The sequence below is a fragment of the Bos indicus x Bos taurus genome, chromosome 23 (genome assembly GCF_003369695.1).
Source record: "Bos indicus x Bos taurus breed Angus x Brahman F1 hybrid chromosome 23, Bos_hybrid_MaternalHap_v2.0, whole genome shotgun sequence".
NCBI lineage: Eukaryota > Metazoa > Chordata > Mammalia > Artiodactyla > Bovidae > Bos > Bos indicus x Bos taurus.
This window is the reverse complement of record NC_040098.1, coordinates 37960904-37980285: the sequence shown is the minus strand read 5'-3', so window position 1 is coordinate 37980285 and position 19382 is coordinate 37960904. Positions and strand designations below refer to the sequence as shown.

The 19382-nt window shown below is 37.7% G+C and overlaps 1 protein-coding gene across 4 annotated transcripts in view; it reads left to right on the top strand.

The window, feature by feature from the left end:
• CDKAL1 (CDK5 regulatory subunit associated protein 1 like 1) overlaps positions 1 to 19382 on the top strand; it is a 612813-nt gene that overhangs the window by 467570 nt on the left and 125861 nt on the right. For all 4 annotated transcript variants that reach the window (XM_027525190.1, XM_027525191.1, XM_027525189.1 and 1 more), the window contains one exon: positions 1068 to 1248. In XM_027525190.1, the coding sequence (XP_027380991.1) occupies positions 1068 to 1248 (181 nt within the window). The remainder of the gene's footprint in view (positions 1 to 1067; positions 1249 to 19382) is intronic.

The following is a 19382-nucleotide window of genomic DNA, read 5'->3' as shown; positions in this document are numbered from 1 at the left end:
GGAAATACAATTAATACTGTTAATTTAACTAAAAGTTGAGCACTGATTATGTTGGGAGGAGAAGGATAAAGTAGTTTAAAGAGCTAAATCCTTGTTGAAGTCAGCAAATGTTGCCTCAATTCAGTTCAGTCACTCAATCGTGTCCGACTCTGCAACCCCATGAATCGCAGCATGCCAGGCCTCCCTGTCTGTCACCATCTCCCAGAGTTCACTCAGACTCATGTCCATCGAGTCAGTGATGCCATCCAGACATTTCATCCTCTGTCGTCCCCTCTTCCTCCTGCCCCCAATCCCTCCCAGCATCAGAGTCTTTTCCAATGAGTCAACTCTGCACATGAGGTGGCCAAAGTACTGGAGTTTCAGCTTTAGTATCAGTCCTTCCAAAGAACACCCAGGGCTGATCTCCTTTAGAATGGACTGGTTGGATCTCCTTGCAGTCCAAGGGACTATCAAGAGTCTTCTCCAACACCACAGTTCAAAAGCATCAGTTCTTTGGTGCTCAGCCTTCTTCACAGTCCAACTCTCACATCCATACATGACCACAGGAAAAACCATAGCCTTGACTAGATGGACCTTTGTTGGCAAAGTAACGTCTCTGCTTTTGAATATGCTATCTAGGTTGGTCATAACTTTCCTTCCAAGGAGTAAGCGTCTTTTAATTTCATGGCTGCAGTCACCATCTGCAGTGATTTTGGAGCCCCCAAAAATAAAGTCTGACACTGTTTCCGCTGTTTCCCCATCTATTTCCCATGAAGTGATGGGACCAGATGCCATGATCTTCGTAACAATCAGTAAATCTAGAAATAGCAGAATAAGCATCAGTACTAAAATGTAAAAGAAAAGACAAACATCTGAATTATTTAAAAAATAGGTACTTTTGGGGAATGGTAGGGGGCCATGTTTTTCATAAACTTTTACAATTTAGGGTATTTTAAAACTCTTTGCAAATGTCTCTCCTAAAAATAAAATTTAATTTTTAAAGGAATAATGGTGTTTAAATTGTCAAGGAAGGTGAATAATTATGGATTGTAGTTAACTTTGTACATTTTTGTCTCATTATTTTCTAGAGTTCCTGGAATAACTATTGCTACAGATATTATCTGTGGTTTTCCTGGAGAAACAGACCAAGATTTTCAAGAAACAGTGAAACTTGTTGAAGAGTACAAATTTCCAAGTCTCTTTATTAACCAGTTTTACCCAAGACCAGGAACTCCTGCTGCAAAAATGGAACAAGTTCCAGCACAAGTGGTAAGACATTTTTCTTGTAAGATATAAACTTTAGCCAGTAGCTATAACAGTGCAGCTGTGTTGCCTACCTTCACGCAACCAGCTCGTGGTATGACCCTTAAGTTACAAATTATGGAGTGTTTGTTCCCAGTTGGGGTCAAGGGCAGGGAGACCTTAGTACACTAAATGACCTTAGGCGACTAAAATGTTACTTTTTTTTTTTTTCCTCTTGGGGAATGAGGGTCAGATAACACTGGGAAAATTTTTTTAAAACTTATATTTAGTACTAACTGTATTTACAAGATAAGTCCTTGAATGTTTGAAAATAAGGCAAAATTTAAAAATCTGTGAGTGAAGGAGGCTTCCCTACTTCATAAGAGCTGCTTTTCATAATTTGTTGCTTACTGGGGAGTCCCCTGGTTTTCTTCCCTTTCCATGGGATAGATTTGATGCTGTCTCTCTATTTCGGATGTGGTATTGCTTTCACAAGGAACCTCAATTTCATCCTTACACGTTCATTAATATATTAGAATAAGATGACATGAAATAAATGTGAAAGAGTTTGAGATCCAGGAAAGGCAAACTGTTTCCCAGAATGCCCCAGAAATTAATAGCCTCACACAATTTCTCACACAATAGCCAATTTCAGTTAAATTCATTGGCTCAAGATGAAAAAATATTAGTAAGCCTTAAGAGGAAGTAGAATTTTTTCAATGAAAAATTTCTGCTTTGTTTCTGATAACTAAAACAAATTGTGTGCCACCATTAATTTTTCATAAACATAAAAAGAAATCAAATGAATTCCTTGCTTTTTATATCTAAATTATAATTTTTTGACATATAATATGCATACAACGAAATTACCTCTTTCCAGCATGTGGTTTTTCAAATTTTGATAAATGCATTCACTAGTGTAACTGCACCTACCATCAAAATCTGGAACAGTTCCATCAGATCCCCTCAAATTCCCTTTTACTTTTTTGTAGTCATCTACTCTCTCCATCCCCAGCTCCTGGCAACTACTGTTCTGTTGTCCTTAAATAGTCTAATTCATTCTTTTTTAAACTTCTTTAATAAAAAAAATTTTTTTGAGCTATGACATACATGCAGAAAAGTGTGTTTCTAGATGTTTTCTCTTCATCTCTTTTCTGGTTTCTTGCTGTTTGCTATAGCGAGGAGCGAGGTGAACAGCAGCAGTGACGTGTTTGGTCCCTACAGAAGTAGAGCTGCTGTCCACCCATGGGGCTGCTGGAAATACAGGCTCTGAAGCCCCACCCCACCCCAGACCTCCCCATTCAGTCTTCTTCTCCAAGTGATTTGTGTGTACATTAAAATTGTGGTCTTGGAGAATACTCTTGAGAGTCCCTTGGACTGCAAGGAGATCCAACCAGTCCATCCTAAAGGAAATCAGTCCTGAATATTCATTGGAAGGACTGATGCTGAAGCTGAAACTCCAGTGGTTTGGCCACCTAATGCCGAGAACTGACTCACTGGAAAAGACCCTGATGCTGGGAAAGATTGAGGGTGGGAGGAGAAGGGGACGACAGAGGATGAGATGGATGGATGGCATCACCAACGTGATGGACATGAGTTTGAGTAAACTCCGGAAGTTGGTGATGGACAGGGAAGCCTGGCGTGCTGCAGTCCATGGGGTCACAAAGAGTTGGACACGACTGAGCGACTGAACTGAACTGATCCTAGTTTACCATTGCTTTACTCATCGGTTTTTAATCTGTCTTCAAATCCACCTAAGGAATTTCTAACTTTCTTTAATTAATCTATTTTTTACTTCTAGAGTTAAAATATTCTTTTTTTTTTTTTTTTTTTTGTAGATTCCAGTGTTCTGATGAAGTTCCCCATACTTTCTTCTGTATTTTTTTTTAACATGTTTAATCAGTTACCTTAATGCCCATACTGAATTCTCTAATATCTGAATCTAATGTCAGTTTGTTTGTATTGACTTTTTTCCCTTGATTTTGATGACTTGTCTTCTCTTTCCATATATATGATCATTTTCATTCTATGATTACCTTTGTCTATTAATTTTTAAAAAACGGCTATGGGTTCTAGATTGTAATATATCTTCCTCTGGGAGGACTTTGGTTTTGTTAGACTCTAAGGTAAGAACTAATTATTGCAACTGATCTGAGATTGATTTTTGAAACTATTTTTTAGTCTTTCTGAGGATTGGGTTATTTCTAGCTTGCCCTAACTTTTTGAAGGCGGACAGTGGCGTGTTGGTATTTAACAGCTGACATTCAGTGGGATGGGTTCTGACTTGTAGCTTTTCCCGATTTCCATAGTGTAAATACTTTCACTGTTGCCAATTTCAAATCACCAGTGTGATATCACTCAACATCAAATTGGAAAAAGAAACACATAATCAACTCTTGGAACTGGTAAAAAGCCTGAGCAAACCAAAATTCTGTGGTGGTTACCAGGGCCTTTTCTTTATAGGAGGTTTTCAACTTTTAATTTTTGTCTCTGTAAGCTCATGAAAACGCTTAAGGCTCTGCATAGTTACTCAGTCTCTTAGCTTTTACTTGGCTTCTCAAGCTGCCATCCACTGCTTACAAATTGATAAATACCCAGAGGGGAAAAGTAGATTCAAATATTGAGCTTTTCTCTAGGATCTTCATTTCTCAGGTTCTCACTGCCTTGATAGCTTTTTGATGTTGAAACAGTACATCTTATAAATTTTATTTACCTTTTCTAACTGTTGTTGGAAAGATCACTGGTCTGATACAAGCTGGTTTGCCTTAGCCAGAAGCAGAACTCTGCATAAAATCAGCTTTCAGATGCTTTTTATTTTGTTCTTTCATCTTTTACACATAACCCCTTAGCATCTTCCTTACATTTTTAGACTTCAGTCATCCAGCCCTGGCATAGCAGAACCTTTTTTTAAAAAAATGACTTTATATATTTTAGAGCAGTTTTAGATTCAAAGCAAAATTGAGTAGAAGGAACATAGAGGTCCCTTATGGTCTGCCACATACACATGCAGCTTCCCCTGATACCAGGATCGCTTGCCAGAGTGGTATGTTGGTTACATCATTATCACCCAAAGTCAGTAGCTTATATTTCATTTCACTCCACATTCTGTGGGTTTGGGCAAATGTGTAAAGACATGCAACTACCGTTATAGTATCGTACAGAATAGTTTATCTTCAATAAAAATCCTCTGTACTCTCCCTTTTCATTGTTCCCATGCCCTTCAATGCTCCTGATTATTTTTACTGTCTTCATAATTTTGCCTTTTCAACTATGTCATATAGTCAGGATCCTAGAGTATTGTAGCCTTTTCAGATTGCCTTATTTCACTTAGTAGTATGCAGTTAAAGTTTCTCCATGTCCTTTTATGGCTTAATAGCTCATTTCATTTTAAAACAACAGAAATTCATTGTCTGACAATTCTGGATACTAAAGCCCAGAGGCAGGCCCCTGCTTCTCTGGACGACACAGGAGAATCCTTCCTTGCCTCTTCCTGGCTTTGGGTGGTTTCCTGATCGTCTTCCCCTTGCTTATATCTGCCTTCACGGTCACATGATGTCCCTATGTGTCTCTTGTCTTCATATGGCTGTCTTCCTGTAAGGGCTCCAGTCAGAACAGGTTTGGGACCCACTGTACTTCTCACCTCAACTTCTTACATCTGCAGTAACCCCCTTTTCAAATAAGGTTGTGTTCTGAGGTTAAGGGGTTATGACTTCATCATACAACACAATCCACAGCACTTCTCTAAATGTCTGTAATTATGCTCTAGGTGAAAAGTGTAGCCTGAAAGACTTTGATCTTTATAAAATTCAGAATCTTTAATAAAGGGAAATAAGTATTAGTGATGAAACTTTAGAGGCTTTCCATCAAAGAGAGGATGTATCATGTGCCTTGAATCTCATTGGTTTTCTTAAATTTATCAAAAGTTAACAATTGTCTACTTTAAAGTAGGTACTTTTGAAACTCCTTAGTAACTAGACTTCACTAAAGTAAAACACTGCTACCAAATACTCATTGGAAAAGACTCTGATGCTGGGAGGGATTGGGGGCAAGAGGAGAAGGGGACGACAGAGGATGAGATGGCTGGATGGCATCACTGACTCGATGGACGTGAGTCTGAGTGAACTCCGGGAGTTGGTGATGGACAGGGAGGCTTGGCGTGCTGCGATTCATGGGGTCGCAGAGTCGGACACAACTGAGCAACTGATCTGATCTGATCTGATCTGACCAAATACTTAGATAGGAAAATTTTCTCTAAGTTGTTTCCTTATCTAAAAAAATCAGTGATAACAATAGGCTCTAACCCATACTGAAAGAAAAACAAAATAACAGTTACTTTCAAACAACCCTTTTTATCCTGTCTTTAGAATGCCTCTTAGTGAAAATATGTTGTTGCCTTGAATATATTTTATTTCCATTAAAATCAGACTCCCCAGATGTTCTTTCAAAAGGTCAAATTTGCATGTTTATATTTTCTATTTCATTGAGTCTTCCTTTCTTAGTCTTCATTAATCTTAAGTAATTCTATTAGTATTTTAAAAATTGTGGCTGAGGTTCTTAGTCTAACTAGAAAAGGTAACATAAGTTTAAAAAGTCCTTTGATTCTTAGCTATCATTTCCAGACTTTCTTTTTAAGAAAATTTTGATGAAGAATAAATAATGAAACTGTAATGAAGTCTGTGTTTTAAGAGGCCTATGACTTGAAAAAAAATAATTTTTAGGTGACAAGACTAGCTTTGGAATGTTCATGTTGGTTTAAAACATTACCTTGTAATATTAAACCCACCTGCTTGCTTGTCTTACATCTTGGAACCAGAGATAGAGATAATGTGTTTAGATCTATGTTAGCATAAAATACTCATAACTCACTAACATGCAGTTTCTAGTGCATTTATCCTAGGGATGATGCTTCTTCCTCAGCTCTGAAGAGTGTAGGTGCTTGTTTCTGAGACAGCTGCAGGGCCATCCTTAGGGTAGATGAAGGTAGCTTCGCTGAAACTGTGCCCAGTGGATTTCACTGAGGGAGTGAATTTCTGCTGGAGGTATTTCGGATCAGGGCTAGGTGACCACTTGGAATAGATGTCAAATAAGAAATGTTCTTAAATCATATGCAGATTTAAGAACAGTGACATATAACTGCTCTCCCAAATCTAGCTGCCTATGAATTCTTTAAAAAAGCAGAATGGAGAAATAAAGCAGATAGATAAGAACTTTGTCACTTTTCTCTAAATGTTTTTAAAACTTACTGTTGTTTCTGAGTATGATGTAAAAGTTTAACAGCTTAGTATTTTAGAGAATCTCAAGTTGCCTTAATGGAAGGAATTCTGATATTTTTACCTTGCTTGATAGCATAATTACATTATTTACACAGTTTCTGATTTTCAAATTAAACTTTTTTCTTTGGGAGGAGAGGGAAAAGTATTTTCCAGAGTTTTTATACTCTAGATTGTTCATTGTATTTTATTCTAAACCAATTTCTAATCATACCTCAAGGCAAGCCCTTTTTCTCATGATCTTTTTCATTTGATTTATCTTTTCAGAAGGAATATTTTGGGTTTCTTAAGCAGTTAATTGCATTTGGTTCCTATAGTGGGTCTTTTAAGTTTCTTTTTTCTGGACATGTCATATCTCTTTTTACTTCCATTTTTGATAGAGTTTTTAGCCTGACAATAGTTTTGTTTTTATAGATTTCAGCAGATTACTTAGAATCTTTTATGATGACTCTATAGTAACAGTGAGAAGTATGAGCTGGGTTTTCATCCATATAGGTGGTTGGGAATCACCTACCTTGTATGAATTTTAATACAGATGGTATTCATTTAACAAATGGAGAAGCAACTTGAATGGTCTGTAAGGCCCCTTGAAACTCTTAATTGTCTTTGATTCTCTATCATTTGGTCTTAAGGCCACCATTCAAACCAATATTTAGAAACTTTGGGTGCTTTAGCTTCCTAGATCATCCACTTAAATATGTTTTCTGCATTTCCCTATTCTTTCACCTTTTCCTTTATTATAAATCTGATGACTTTTTGTTTGTGTAATCAGTTAATTAAATGGCCTTTTCTTGACTATAAACTACTAATAGTAAACATAATAATTTGTTTTTTGTGGGGACTTGTAATGGGGGCAGTAAGACCAACTGTGGTAGAGAGAATAAATGACTCCCCAAAATGTCCACAGGCTAGTCCTCACACCTGTGAATGCATTGCCTTACAGAATAAAAAGGGCTTTTAAGATGTGAGTAAGTGAAAGCATGTTAAATGGGTGGGCTCAGTGTAATCTCAAGAATTCTTCTAAGAGGAAGGCAAGAAGGTTAAACCTACAGAGAGGAGATGTAAGATCAGAAGTAGAGATCAAGTAATATGCTTTGAAGATCAAGGACAGGACCATGAGCTAAGGGATACTTGTGGCCTCTAGAAACTGGAAAAGGCCAGGAACAGATTCTCCCTTAGATATTCCAGAAGGAACACAGCATTGCCAACACCTTGACTTTAGCCCATGAGACATGGTTGTAGGCTTCTCACCTCCAAAACTAGGAAAGAGGTAGCATCATTGAGACCACTGTTCATCTTTACTGCCATAGGTGGGTTTTTGTTTGTTTTTTAAGGTGATTGCTCCTGATTCCTCTCAGCCTGAATCATTCTTCAAAAAATCCCATCGCTCCCTCCATGAATCCTCACTGCCCCTGCCTTGATTTCTGCACTCTGAATCTGACCTTTTGCCTGCCTGCCTGCCACTTACCTTTTTATTAAGTCCTGATGTGATGGTAATGAACTAATTCCATTGTCATGTAAATCAGTTCTCATGTAGTCAAGCCCACAGGACTAGACATATGCAGACTGTAACTCCAGGATGGAGCCGTGTTTTGCTCAGGATGGTAAAGATAAGAAAAAGCACAGATTTTTGTTGGTACCTGAAACCCTTTCATATGACTCTTCTATTAAATACAAGCTATTGTAAGAAAAAATTAGAGATGGCTATAGTTTAGAACCATGGTTTGTCTTGAAAACCTTAGTATTTCAAGTTTTCTAAGATAATCCAATTTTAGGACAGTGAAAAGTCAGATATGATTTGAGAGCCTTGAGTTCAGTGATAGCAGTCTGAGTTCGTACTTTATGGTGACCTCATAGAAAGTTGCTTTTTTTTTTTAACCTTTCTTAGAAAAAAATTTGCTTCATATGATTTTTTTAGATTTTTTGCTTTCATTTTGGCATTTATTTTTAGCCTGCTTATTTTATGAATTTATAATTACCAAATAGTGGGAAGGTATGTGGTTATAAGTTTTCTATCAGATGCTAAATAATTGTGGGTATTCGGGTTGAGAAGGACTCAGTGATTTTGTATTAAATAAAGAGAATATAAACTCTATCCTTTGCAAAGTCATCTTTATTATATTTTAGTCTAACTTTTTTTCAGTGATGATTACATGCTTTGATTCATACAAGTTTCAGAAAAGTTGGAAAGATCTACATAATTCTTTTATGCCTTTTATATGAATTTGATTTATTAAAATTGTAATATTCAATTTGAACTCACTTTTATTACCTTAATAACAATTTTAGAACTGAGTAGACTCTTCGGAGTAACTTCTAAAGATAAAGAACCTTAAGATCTATCCTGTTTTTTGATCTTATATTATTTTTTCTGTGATAACTATGGTTCATTAATAACTCCATATTTATAACCTTCCAAGGGATTTATATGTGTAGTTCCAAGTATTAGAGCTAATGTTAAATGTGTGTTTAGGTCAACAGAATATATTTGGTAATTTAATATGACACTCTTTTCTAACTTCTGCCTCTTAGGATCATGTTTATTTCATGATTAAGGACTATCTTTATTTTTGCTACTCATAATAAGATACTTTTATCAAAGTGGTATGTAAGATTAGAAGATATATTGGCAGGGAAAATAACCTTCCATTGTTTGAATATTAATGTGTGCCTGAATCATATAGTCTGTATTTTTCATGTACTTTGTCCTATATTATTCCTCCAACAAAACTTTTCAGTATTGTTTCATACTTTAGGGGTGAGTTAGGTGAGACTCAGAGAAGTTAAATAAACTCATCCATGGACTTCCCTGATGGCTGAATGGTAAAGAATCCACCTGCCAGTGCAGGAGATACAGTTTCAATCCCTGGGTCAGGAAGATACCCTGGAAAAGAAAATGACAACCCACTCCACTATTCTTGCCTGAAATGTCCCATGGACAGAGGAACCTGGCGGGCTGCAGCCCACGGGTTACAAAGAGCACACGACTGAGCATGCGCGTGCACATAAGTGACGTGTCTGAGACCCCGTTCTTTTCTGACTCTTGGCGCCATACTCTTATAAACAGTAAAATAAGTATTTATCCCACAGAGTCAAAATAATTTAAGGATATTTTGACCAAAAAGTGTTGGTTTCCAAAGTTGTTTTTCTATCATAGCAGTGATTTCTAAAAATTTTTATTTCTTAAAAATGATTGTAAACTGATAGAAAAGTTGTATACCTCCAGTATACCCTTTACCCAGAGTTACCAGATTTTAACATTTCCCTACATTTGCTTTTTCTCAAGAAACAGACACTTAGACATTGACTTTTCCCCCTAACCTGCAGTGGAATATAATCTGAGAAAATGCACACACACACACACACACACACACAAAACTGACATCATGCTGCTTTGCCGCTTAATATCTAGTGTGCATTTCCCAAAAACAGTTTCTTAATCACAATATTGTTATCAAATTCAGGAAGCTTAACAGTGATACAGTGCTTTCTCTAATTTACAGTTCAGATTCCAATTTTGTCAAGGATCCTGACATTGTCCTTCATAACTGTCATTTTTCTGATATGGGACTCAGTTCAGAATCTTACATTTAAGCTGTTTAGTCCTCTTTAATCAAGATAGTTTCTCAGATTTTCTTTATATTTTGTGGTGTGTTGACACTTTTTAAGAATAATGGCCAGTTATTTTATGGAATGTCCCTCAATTGGGGTGTGAATTTTCCTCCTGTTTAGATTCATGTCACATATTTGGCCCTGTTTAAGTAAACAAATGATGTTATATCCTTCTCAGCATATCACATCCGGAGACACATAATGCCTTTCTGTCCCTTGCTGGTGATCATGCGGTTAAGGTGGAGTCTGGTTTTCTCCACTGAATACTTATCTATTTTTAGCAAAAGAATGTTTAATCTCAAGTATTTAATAGGATCATAGACAGGGATAAGAAAAAAAAAGGCCTTGAAAACTCAAAAATTTTAGTGATTTAATTCACACTTTCAATTTTATGATAGCTTGAACTGCCATAATGATGTAATTGAAACAATTTTTCCTTTCTTAGTTTTAATATATTCTAAATCTTTAGATTTTTTCTATCAGTTTTTAATCCTTAGAGTACAATTGTTTTAAACAAGATACTTTTCCCATCTTTTAATTGAAGCATAGTTGCTTTATAATGTTTTAGGTGTACAGCAGAGTGATTCAGTTTTGTGAATGTGTATATTTGTGTGTTTTCTCAGATTATATTCATTGTAGGTTATTGCAAGAAACTGAATATAGTTATGTGTGTTATGCAGCAAATCCTAGTGTCCATCTGTTTTTTTATTTAATGTAGTGTATATCTGTTAATCCCAAATTCCTAATTTATCCTTCCCCACCCCTGAACATGACAGTTTAAATTGGGTGTGCAGGGACAGAGAGGGGAAACTAAAATTGGAAAGGCAGAAAAATTGTTTCATTGACGTGCCTGTATATTTACACAGCAAATAAGCACATGTAGAACTTTCATTCTTAAAAATTGTGCATATCAAAAACTTGTGTGGGTTGAGAGGAGCTAGGAAAATTCATGGATCTTTAACATTTGGAGGGAATTCATAGGTCATGAGTGAGATATTTCTCCTGAAATACTGTGATACTTACCAACTCTGTTGGAATATACCCAGTGTCAAAGTCATACTGCTGGAATAAGAAATGTTTTCCATGTATCTTTTATTCCTTTAGTCTTTCCTCTTGAACTTTGTTATTGGTGAAATGAAAAGGCATCCTCTCAAACTGCTTTCTGAGTCATTTTAACTTATTATTTTAGGACAAACAAATATAAAAAGGTGGAGGGCAAATTCTGTATGTAAATTCTATGGCGGAATCCAGTTACTGTTGGTTCTACTTGGAATCAAGCACAGAAACTTGATTGAGATCACTGGGGACATTACAGAGTTAATGAAAAGATTCAGTAATTGATGGATCTCTTCCCAACTAACTTGATATTAAGTCTTAGAGAGCCCAGGAGCTCCAAGACCCCCCTAGGGAGCAGCCCTCTTTATTCAGATGCTATTAAAATGAAAATCAGAGTGTTCTTCAAGGGTCTAGAAAGGTTATCCAAATGGATAATTTGTCAGGTACCTGAAATCCTATTCCATTAGAGAATTTAAAGACCACTTTGAAGTAGTTTAATTTGATTTCATCTTCTATTAGCGGCCAGAATTATACAGGGACAGATTGGAAGATGGAAAGAGGCTCTCTGCTGGCACCTCACACCAGTATGACGTAACCACAGCAGTCAGAGTGCCCTAATGACCAAAAACATGGTGCTGGGGAGGGGTTTAAGTCTCTTGATCCCTTTGGAAATTGGATCTGCTGTTGTTAAAAATATAGTTAAAACTATAGTTAGTGTCAAAAAGTCAAAGTGTTAGTCCAGGTCTCTAATTCTAGGTCAGTGGGTCTTAGCATTTTTTGAGAATTTGATGACATATATAAATATATATATATAATATTTACTACACATATATACATGCATATATATCCATACATGTGCATTGTTTCCAGAAAAAAGGCAAATTTTCCTAAAAATGTTAATGTTTTTAGAGTGTATAGGTGTCCTTAGGCCACGCATGGTAAGGAACAGTGTGCAGACTGATTTGTGTCACCTGACTGGCCTCTGTTGTCTCTGTTGACTTCCTGTCCACAGTTGGACATTTCCTCAGAGATGGCAGGCGCCAACAGTGAATGCTTGCTGAATGGAATAAAAGGTTAAGTGTAGACTAACCACATAATTGCAGAAGAAGTCTCATAAAAACACTAACTTTGATAAATAGATTCTTTCATGAGGAAGACATACTTGAACATATGATTAGTGAATATGCTTCGTATAAACCTAACAAAGAAAACCAAGTCAAGAACAAAGATAGTACAGCATTTCTAGAAACTGGACTTATAGAGGTCTGAGATAGAATGAGAAAGAGACCGCTCTAAGAGTCATAAAATATGACTGAAGCAGTTTATAAATGGCATTTAAATGAAACTGAAACAACGCGCGTGCTCTGTAGGTTAAATGATTGGTTGGATTTTTTGTTCTTTGGGGTTTAGGGGATGTGGACGTTCTATCAGAATGTAATCATTATTTATAATGAAAACAGTGCAGCCTGATTCCAAACAACCAGTTTACTTCATCATCTGCATTTTGGGGGAGAGACAGTTCAGTTCATGTACTTTATGCTTAGGCAATCAAAGATTACTAAACAGCTGAGGAACACAACTAACATGAAGAATAGGGCCAAAGCAAACAAAGAGAAGTGGGATGAGAGAAAGGGGGAAAAAATAGACACAGGACTATACAGAAGGAAAAAAGCTTTAAAAAAAAAAAAAAGACCTTGATATTCTCAGAGAAATGAGAGAAAGTATTATATTCCTGAAACAAGATCAGACTGCCAAAAGTAAAGATTTAGAGAATAAGAATAATTCTTGGACATTAAAAGCATGGTAACAAAGTGAAAAATTCAGGAGAGTTAGAAAATAAAGTAGAGGAAATCTCCAGAAAGTAGAACAAAAGGAAATGAGATAGCAAATTCACTAGGGAAAGAAAGGAAAATTAAAGAACCAATCCAGAACAGGCTAACATTCAAATAATAGGAATTCCAAAATAAGTAAACAGAAAAGGATGCAATTATCAATGAAATGAGTCAGGGATGTTTCCTGTGACTATAGGACATGAATTGCCAACAGAAAGCCATCACCCCGAGACCAGCAGTATGTATGAAGACTAGACCTCTACTAAGACAACAGACACGATCCAAGTCACATTAAAAGGATCTGTAATCAGAATGGCTTCAGACTTTTTAATGGCACCCAGAAAATGAATGATGCCATCTCAATTCTGAAGTAAAATGCTTCCCGTCCTAGAATTTAATATCTCACCAAAGTATCAATCAGGTTCCAACATACCTCTTTTTCAGAAAGCTTTTAGAGAATTTCTGAGCATCATCAAAACAAAGGAGTATACTGAGAAAGGATTTAAGACAAAAGAAACAGAAGACTCAACACAGATGAGAGGCAAGCAGAATCTCCAAGACCATGGTTAAAGAGAGAGCCATGAATCAGAAGAGCTTGGAGAACAACCAGACTAAACATTTAGTCTGAGGGAAAGACTTCAAGAAGATTAAAAGGATAGACTACTTCATGTGAATGAATTTCTTGAACAAAGTCTTAGATAAGTGGAAGGGAATTGGGGATTGAATTAGCAAATGCATAGAAGATTAAGTAAGTGAGAAAAATGACTTTAACTCCAGAAAAAGAAAATATACATAATAGGAAATGTGATCATAGTTGTTACACAGCCAGATGCTGCATGGCATGTGTATGATGTCATCATATCAGGAAGTGGAGCTAGGAAACATACAAGTGAACAGGGGGAGGGGAAGGTGTGAAAGCTCATGTCCTATAGTGAAAGATCGATGTGTAGTATTTAAGACTAAAAAGTAAGGATAGCAATAAAGACATGTTTACTTAGCAATATGGTGATAAATAGACTAAATACTACTGAGGAAGCAGAATTGGGAAAGGGCAGCTGGGAAGGATGTTGAGGTTGACTCTGTCAGATTAGATGCAGGTATAAATGATTTTGGAAAACAACTGAAAAGAAAAGCAAATGATGGGGAGATTAGGATTAAGAGAGTTGCTAAAACCAAACAACACACAGAAAAAAGAGATTACCCCATCACTGCAAACTCTCCAACCTAGGAATTTGTCGCTGCTGCTGCTGCTGCTGCTGCTGCTAAATCGCTTCAGTCGTGTCCGACTCTGTGCGACCGCATAGACGGCAGCTCACCAGGCTCCCCTGTCCCTGGGATTCTCCAAGCAAGAACACTGGAGTGGGTTGCCATTTCCTTCTCCAATGCATGAAAGGGAAAAGTGAAAGTGAAGTCGCTCAGTTGTGTCCGACTCTTAGCGACCCCATGGACTGCAGCCTACCAGGCTCCTGCATCCATTGGATTTTCCAGGCAAGAGTACTGGAGTGGGGTGCCATTGCCTTCTCCAGAACTTGTCGAGGTGCACATAAAAGCCAAAGAAGAGGCCAGCGGTGTTGAAGGAGAAAAAGAGTTATAAAGAATGCATAGCTCTTTATATGAGCTATAACCTATACGGCTAATAGGTTCATAAAGAACTTCCAACATTGCTCTGAAATTAAAAAAAAATAATAATGAAGCTTATGGTCATCTGCTGTTTGTAATAGAGGAAACCAGTTTATCCAGTCACTGGGTGACAAGATGGAGGTTGAAAGTTGCTTAGTCGTGTCTGACTCTTTGTGACCCCATGGACTATACAATCCGTGGAATTCTCCAGGCCAGAATACTGGGGTGGGTAGCTGTTCCCTTCTCCAGGTGATCTTCCCAACCCAGGAATCGAACCCAGGTTTCCCGCATTGCAGGTGGATTCTTTACCAGCTGAGCCACCAGGGAAGCCCAATTGCTGATAAAATGCATGGAGCATTCAGTAAATCTTTGAGTAAATGGATAAATACTTACCATTGTATAGTTATGAGCACTTTGAAAACATATAAAGCACTGTATAAATGTCAAAAAATAGTGTTTGGACTTTGACATTTATTAAAGGTACTTTAAGCATTACTCTTAAAATCATCGTAGTCAGGTATATCCAGCTTTTTCTAAGATACTCTTGTGATTTTGCATTGTAAACGTGCATGTATGTTTACCTAAAGGCCTTTTCTCCTTCTTTTTTTTTTCACCTTAGGATCATCTCCCAGTCCGAAAAAAGCAGAAAGCACACAATATTCACAATAAGTAGCTATCAGGGTCTTCTCACTTAGCTCTTCCTCTTTGGAGACAGAAAGATAGGTGAGAGATGAGAGATTGATGAGGGTGTGAGAGTGGTTTGAAGAGGCTGAGGAAGGAGTCCTTCCCTGAGCCCCGAGGATATGCCTTGGGGGATAACTCCCTAAGAACCAGGAGCCTGGCTGAAGTGACAACAGTTGTACAACCTCCAAGGAAGTTTGTAATCCTGGACTTGGTAGAAGCATGCCCGTCTTCTCATTACTTACTAGTCAGGCCTGTCATTTGGTACAGAAACCTACCCTCTCTGGGCATTTTTTTTTTCCTGCTTGTGTGAACATGGGTTAATTTCTCCAAAAGCTATTATGTAACATGAATTACATTTAGCTGGAGTTGTCTCGTGTTGGAATGGGCACAGCGCAAACCACAGCCACTTTATGTTCCTCCTATCTTGCCCTTGGTCTAACTTCCCAGGCCTCAACCACCTACCCACCTCCACCTGCATCTTTCTTGACAGTGGCTGAAAATATTGTTTGTCTTAGAGCCAACCTCAGAAATTTCCATCCACTGGCTGGATGCCTAGTAACCTTGTTCTGCAACGTGAAAAAGAATCGACTGATTTCTGAAGTGACGAGGACAAGAGAATGGAGAAGATTGAGCAATATATTAAATTGTCTTCTGGTTATCAAATAAAGAGTCCTCTGTCATAAAGGCCAAAGATAAAAAAAGAAAATGTGTATGTTTAATACATAGAACAAAAATAAGTCTATTTTTGATGTAGGACTGGAGGAGAAAATAGGTCAAAAAGCCCAACCGTCCCTGAAATGAATTTTAGACTCTTATTATTGATGTGATGGGGCAGAGAGAGATATGGGTGATGGTCGCGTTGCTGATAAAAGTGATTTTTTAACAGTAGATGCTGAATTAGATGTAGAAAGCAGAAGAGTTATCAAAACTACATTGTCATGTCTGACCTTCCAGGTCCCAGTCGTGGAATCATAATAAAAACGAGTTGTGGGCTTATCTCGAGATGCAGCAATAACTGGCGCAGAACAATTTTTGAGCTCTTTGAATAGAGTGATACCAGGGGTTCTTTGGGGTCATGAAGGAGATACATTGGTTTTGATCAGTTTTTAGAACCATAGAGCAGCTTATTTGTGGGTCAGAGAAATTTAGTTTCCTTCATTCTCGTGTCATCGTTTTTTCCCTTGGGTGCGAGGGGGGTTAGCCTCTGGAAGCCATGATGAGGTTCTGAGCCTTAATAGAGTTTGTGCAGATCCAGACTGTACAACCCTGTGCATTTCACTATGTTGGGCTCCAAACTCACCAAATGTTAGATACAGTAAAAGCATGTTACTACCTCTCTGTAAAGGACAGGAAGGAAAGTATTTAATACCAATACAGAAAGACATAGGACTCCAGGGTACTAATTAGAAAAAGCCAACCTGCATTTATTTTTATCCACTTGCAAAACAGCATTCTCTCATAGTTACATCTCTGATACAACTTCCTATTTTTACCATTTTTCAGTTATATAATTTGTCCTTACTAAAATGGTTTACAGACATCAGATGTTGTTATTAAGCAAGTAGACAAAAAGTTTAATAAAATCACTTGTCCCTGTCCTCTCCCTAATTTCAAGCAGGTCATAGCATAGTCAAACTTTGGAGACAAAAATAAAGGCCATGAAGTGCGTAGATGGCAGCGCATTTGTTGCCTGATGCTGTTCACTGGGTTGTGTTGATGGGCCAGACATCCAGAGGGTTTTAGCACCGTTAACTGGCCATTCTAAAATACCACGGTGAGAACAGTTGTTACGTGTTAAAGGGATTTAAAAAATTTTTAAAGTGACAGTGAAACCTCTTCTTGTATTGGTAATATTTATATGTATGAATTGGTCTAGAAATTCTCAAATTGTGTGAAAGCAAATTTTATAGGAATTAGATTAAGCCCAGTTTCCTTTCCTTTGCCAAGCTGCTCAGGTAAAGAGTACCCAAAGGGATGGGGTGTGGGAATGGAAAAACCTCCGTGCGGAGGTAATATTTATTCTTGCTCAGCAAGTGTTTGGGTTATGTTGTAAAAGCTAGTACTGAATGTATGGATAGCGAATCAGTTATCTGGCTCTATTCTGAACTGTTACTGGTTATTTTATTTACTTGTTTATTTTAAATGTTAGTGGCTCAAGTCGTGTCTCACTCTTTACAACTCCATGGACTGTAGCCCGCCAGGCCCCTCCATGCATGGGATTCTCCAGGCAAGACTACTGGAGTGGGTTGCCATTTCCTTCTCCATGGGATTTTCCCAACCCAGGGATTGAACACGAGTCTCTCACATTGCAGACAAACTTTACCATCTGAGCCACTAGGGAAGCCCTTGTGGGTAATGCATGACTTATAGCTGTTGATTTTGTCCTTTCCTAGTATTTTTTCTGCTTGGCAAAAGAAACCGGTGCTGTCCTTCCCCATCCTGTGTGTAACTTGTCAGGGAGAGGAGCAGTCTTTGTGAGGGTGTAGACATGCTAACAAAAAATGTTGTGTACATATAACTTGACTCAAAAGCAAAGTCCCGTGGAAATAAGTTTCAAATCCTGGAGTTTTTATGATTATCATCTTGAAGCAACATTTTACGGTTATAAAAATAACTATCAGGCATAAAATTAATTTGCATTGACTTAGTAATCTGTATACAAACCATAAACAGGCCATTCGTTAGCACAGTCACTTAATAAACAGTGTTAATGCCACAATGTTAATAGCTAGAATTTTTGCGATTCATTTAGCAAACATTTAAGTACTTGCTGTCTGTGTGCCTGGTTGTGGTTAAATGTGATTATTTCTCCCTGCTAGTTTGTAAGTTCTGTTGAGTCCAGTGGCCTCATCTGACTTGCTTTCCAGCTCAACAGTGATGAGTATGACCCCCTGGGTACACAGTCAATGCATCAACTGAATGAATCATAGATTCTATTAATAGCTGAGGGTTTTTTAAAATTTTATTTTATTGGAGTATGGTTGATTTACAATGTTGTATTAATTTCTGCTGTACAGCCAAGTGATTCAGTTGTGTATATATACATTGTTTTTCATACTCTTTTCCATTATGATTTATCACAAGACATTGAATATACTTCCCTGCGCTATACAGTTACGACATTGTTGTTTAGCCACTCTGTATATCACAGTGTGCATCTGCTAATCTCAAACTCCCACTCTATCCCGCCCCCAGCCCCCTTGGCAACCACAAGTCTGTTCTCTAGATTTGGGAGTCTGCTTTGTAGATAAGTTCGTGTCATATTTTAGATTCCACATATAAGTGATATGGTATTTGTCGTTCTCTTTCTCATTTACTTCACTTAGTATGATAATTTCTAGGCTCATCCATGTTGCTGCAAATGGCATCATTTCATTCGTTTTTATGGCTGAGCAGTATTCCATTGTGTATATGCACCACATCTTCTTTATCCATTTATCTGTCAATGGACATTTAGGCTTCTTCCATGTCTTGGCTTTTGTAAATAATGCTGCTATGCACATAGGGGTTTAGTAACTAAATTTTAAAGCTTAGAGAGGGTATTTTAGGTACAGAGGAAGAGAGTGAAGGCAGAAAGACTTGAGGAAGCTCTGAGGAATGACCAAGGAATGCTGCAGTGGCTTTGGTTCAGAGATAGTACCCAAATTACCCAGGGGGCAAGTGATTGGATTAATGTGACACAGGGGAGCAGGCGTCACAGGGAAAATGAAGGACAAAGGAATATGCAGAAGCCAAGGTTACCAAGTTGAGTGTTGTGTTCATGAATCAAGAGCCTGGGGGAAAAGATGACCTGGGTTAGTTGTTTGAGGCTCAATTTCAAAGGATCAGTGAAAATTAAACCAAAATGATGTGGGATTATGGGGGTGGCAGCATTTGTTGGGCAGATCCCACATGCAAGTCACTTTCTTTAGTAAAACATTGTGTACAGAAGTGATGACCAGGACATGGCTTCTGCCCCAAGGAGGCAGTGACACACAGGGAGGGTGGTGAAGAGATCTGTGGAAGCCCATGGTTTAAAAGTTTCTTTCTGTTTTTCTAGGGAGGCGCGGGGATCCAGAACGAATTTGAACTGGGATTTTCAAATGGA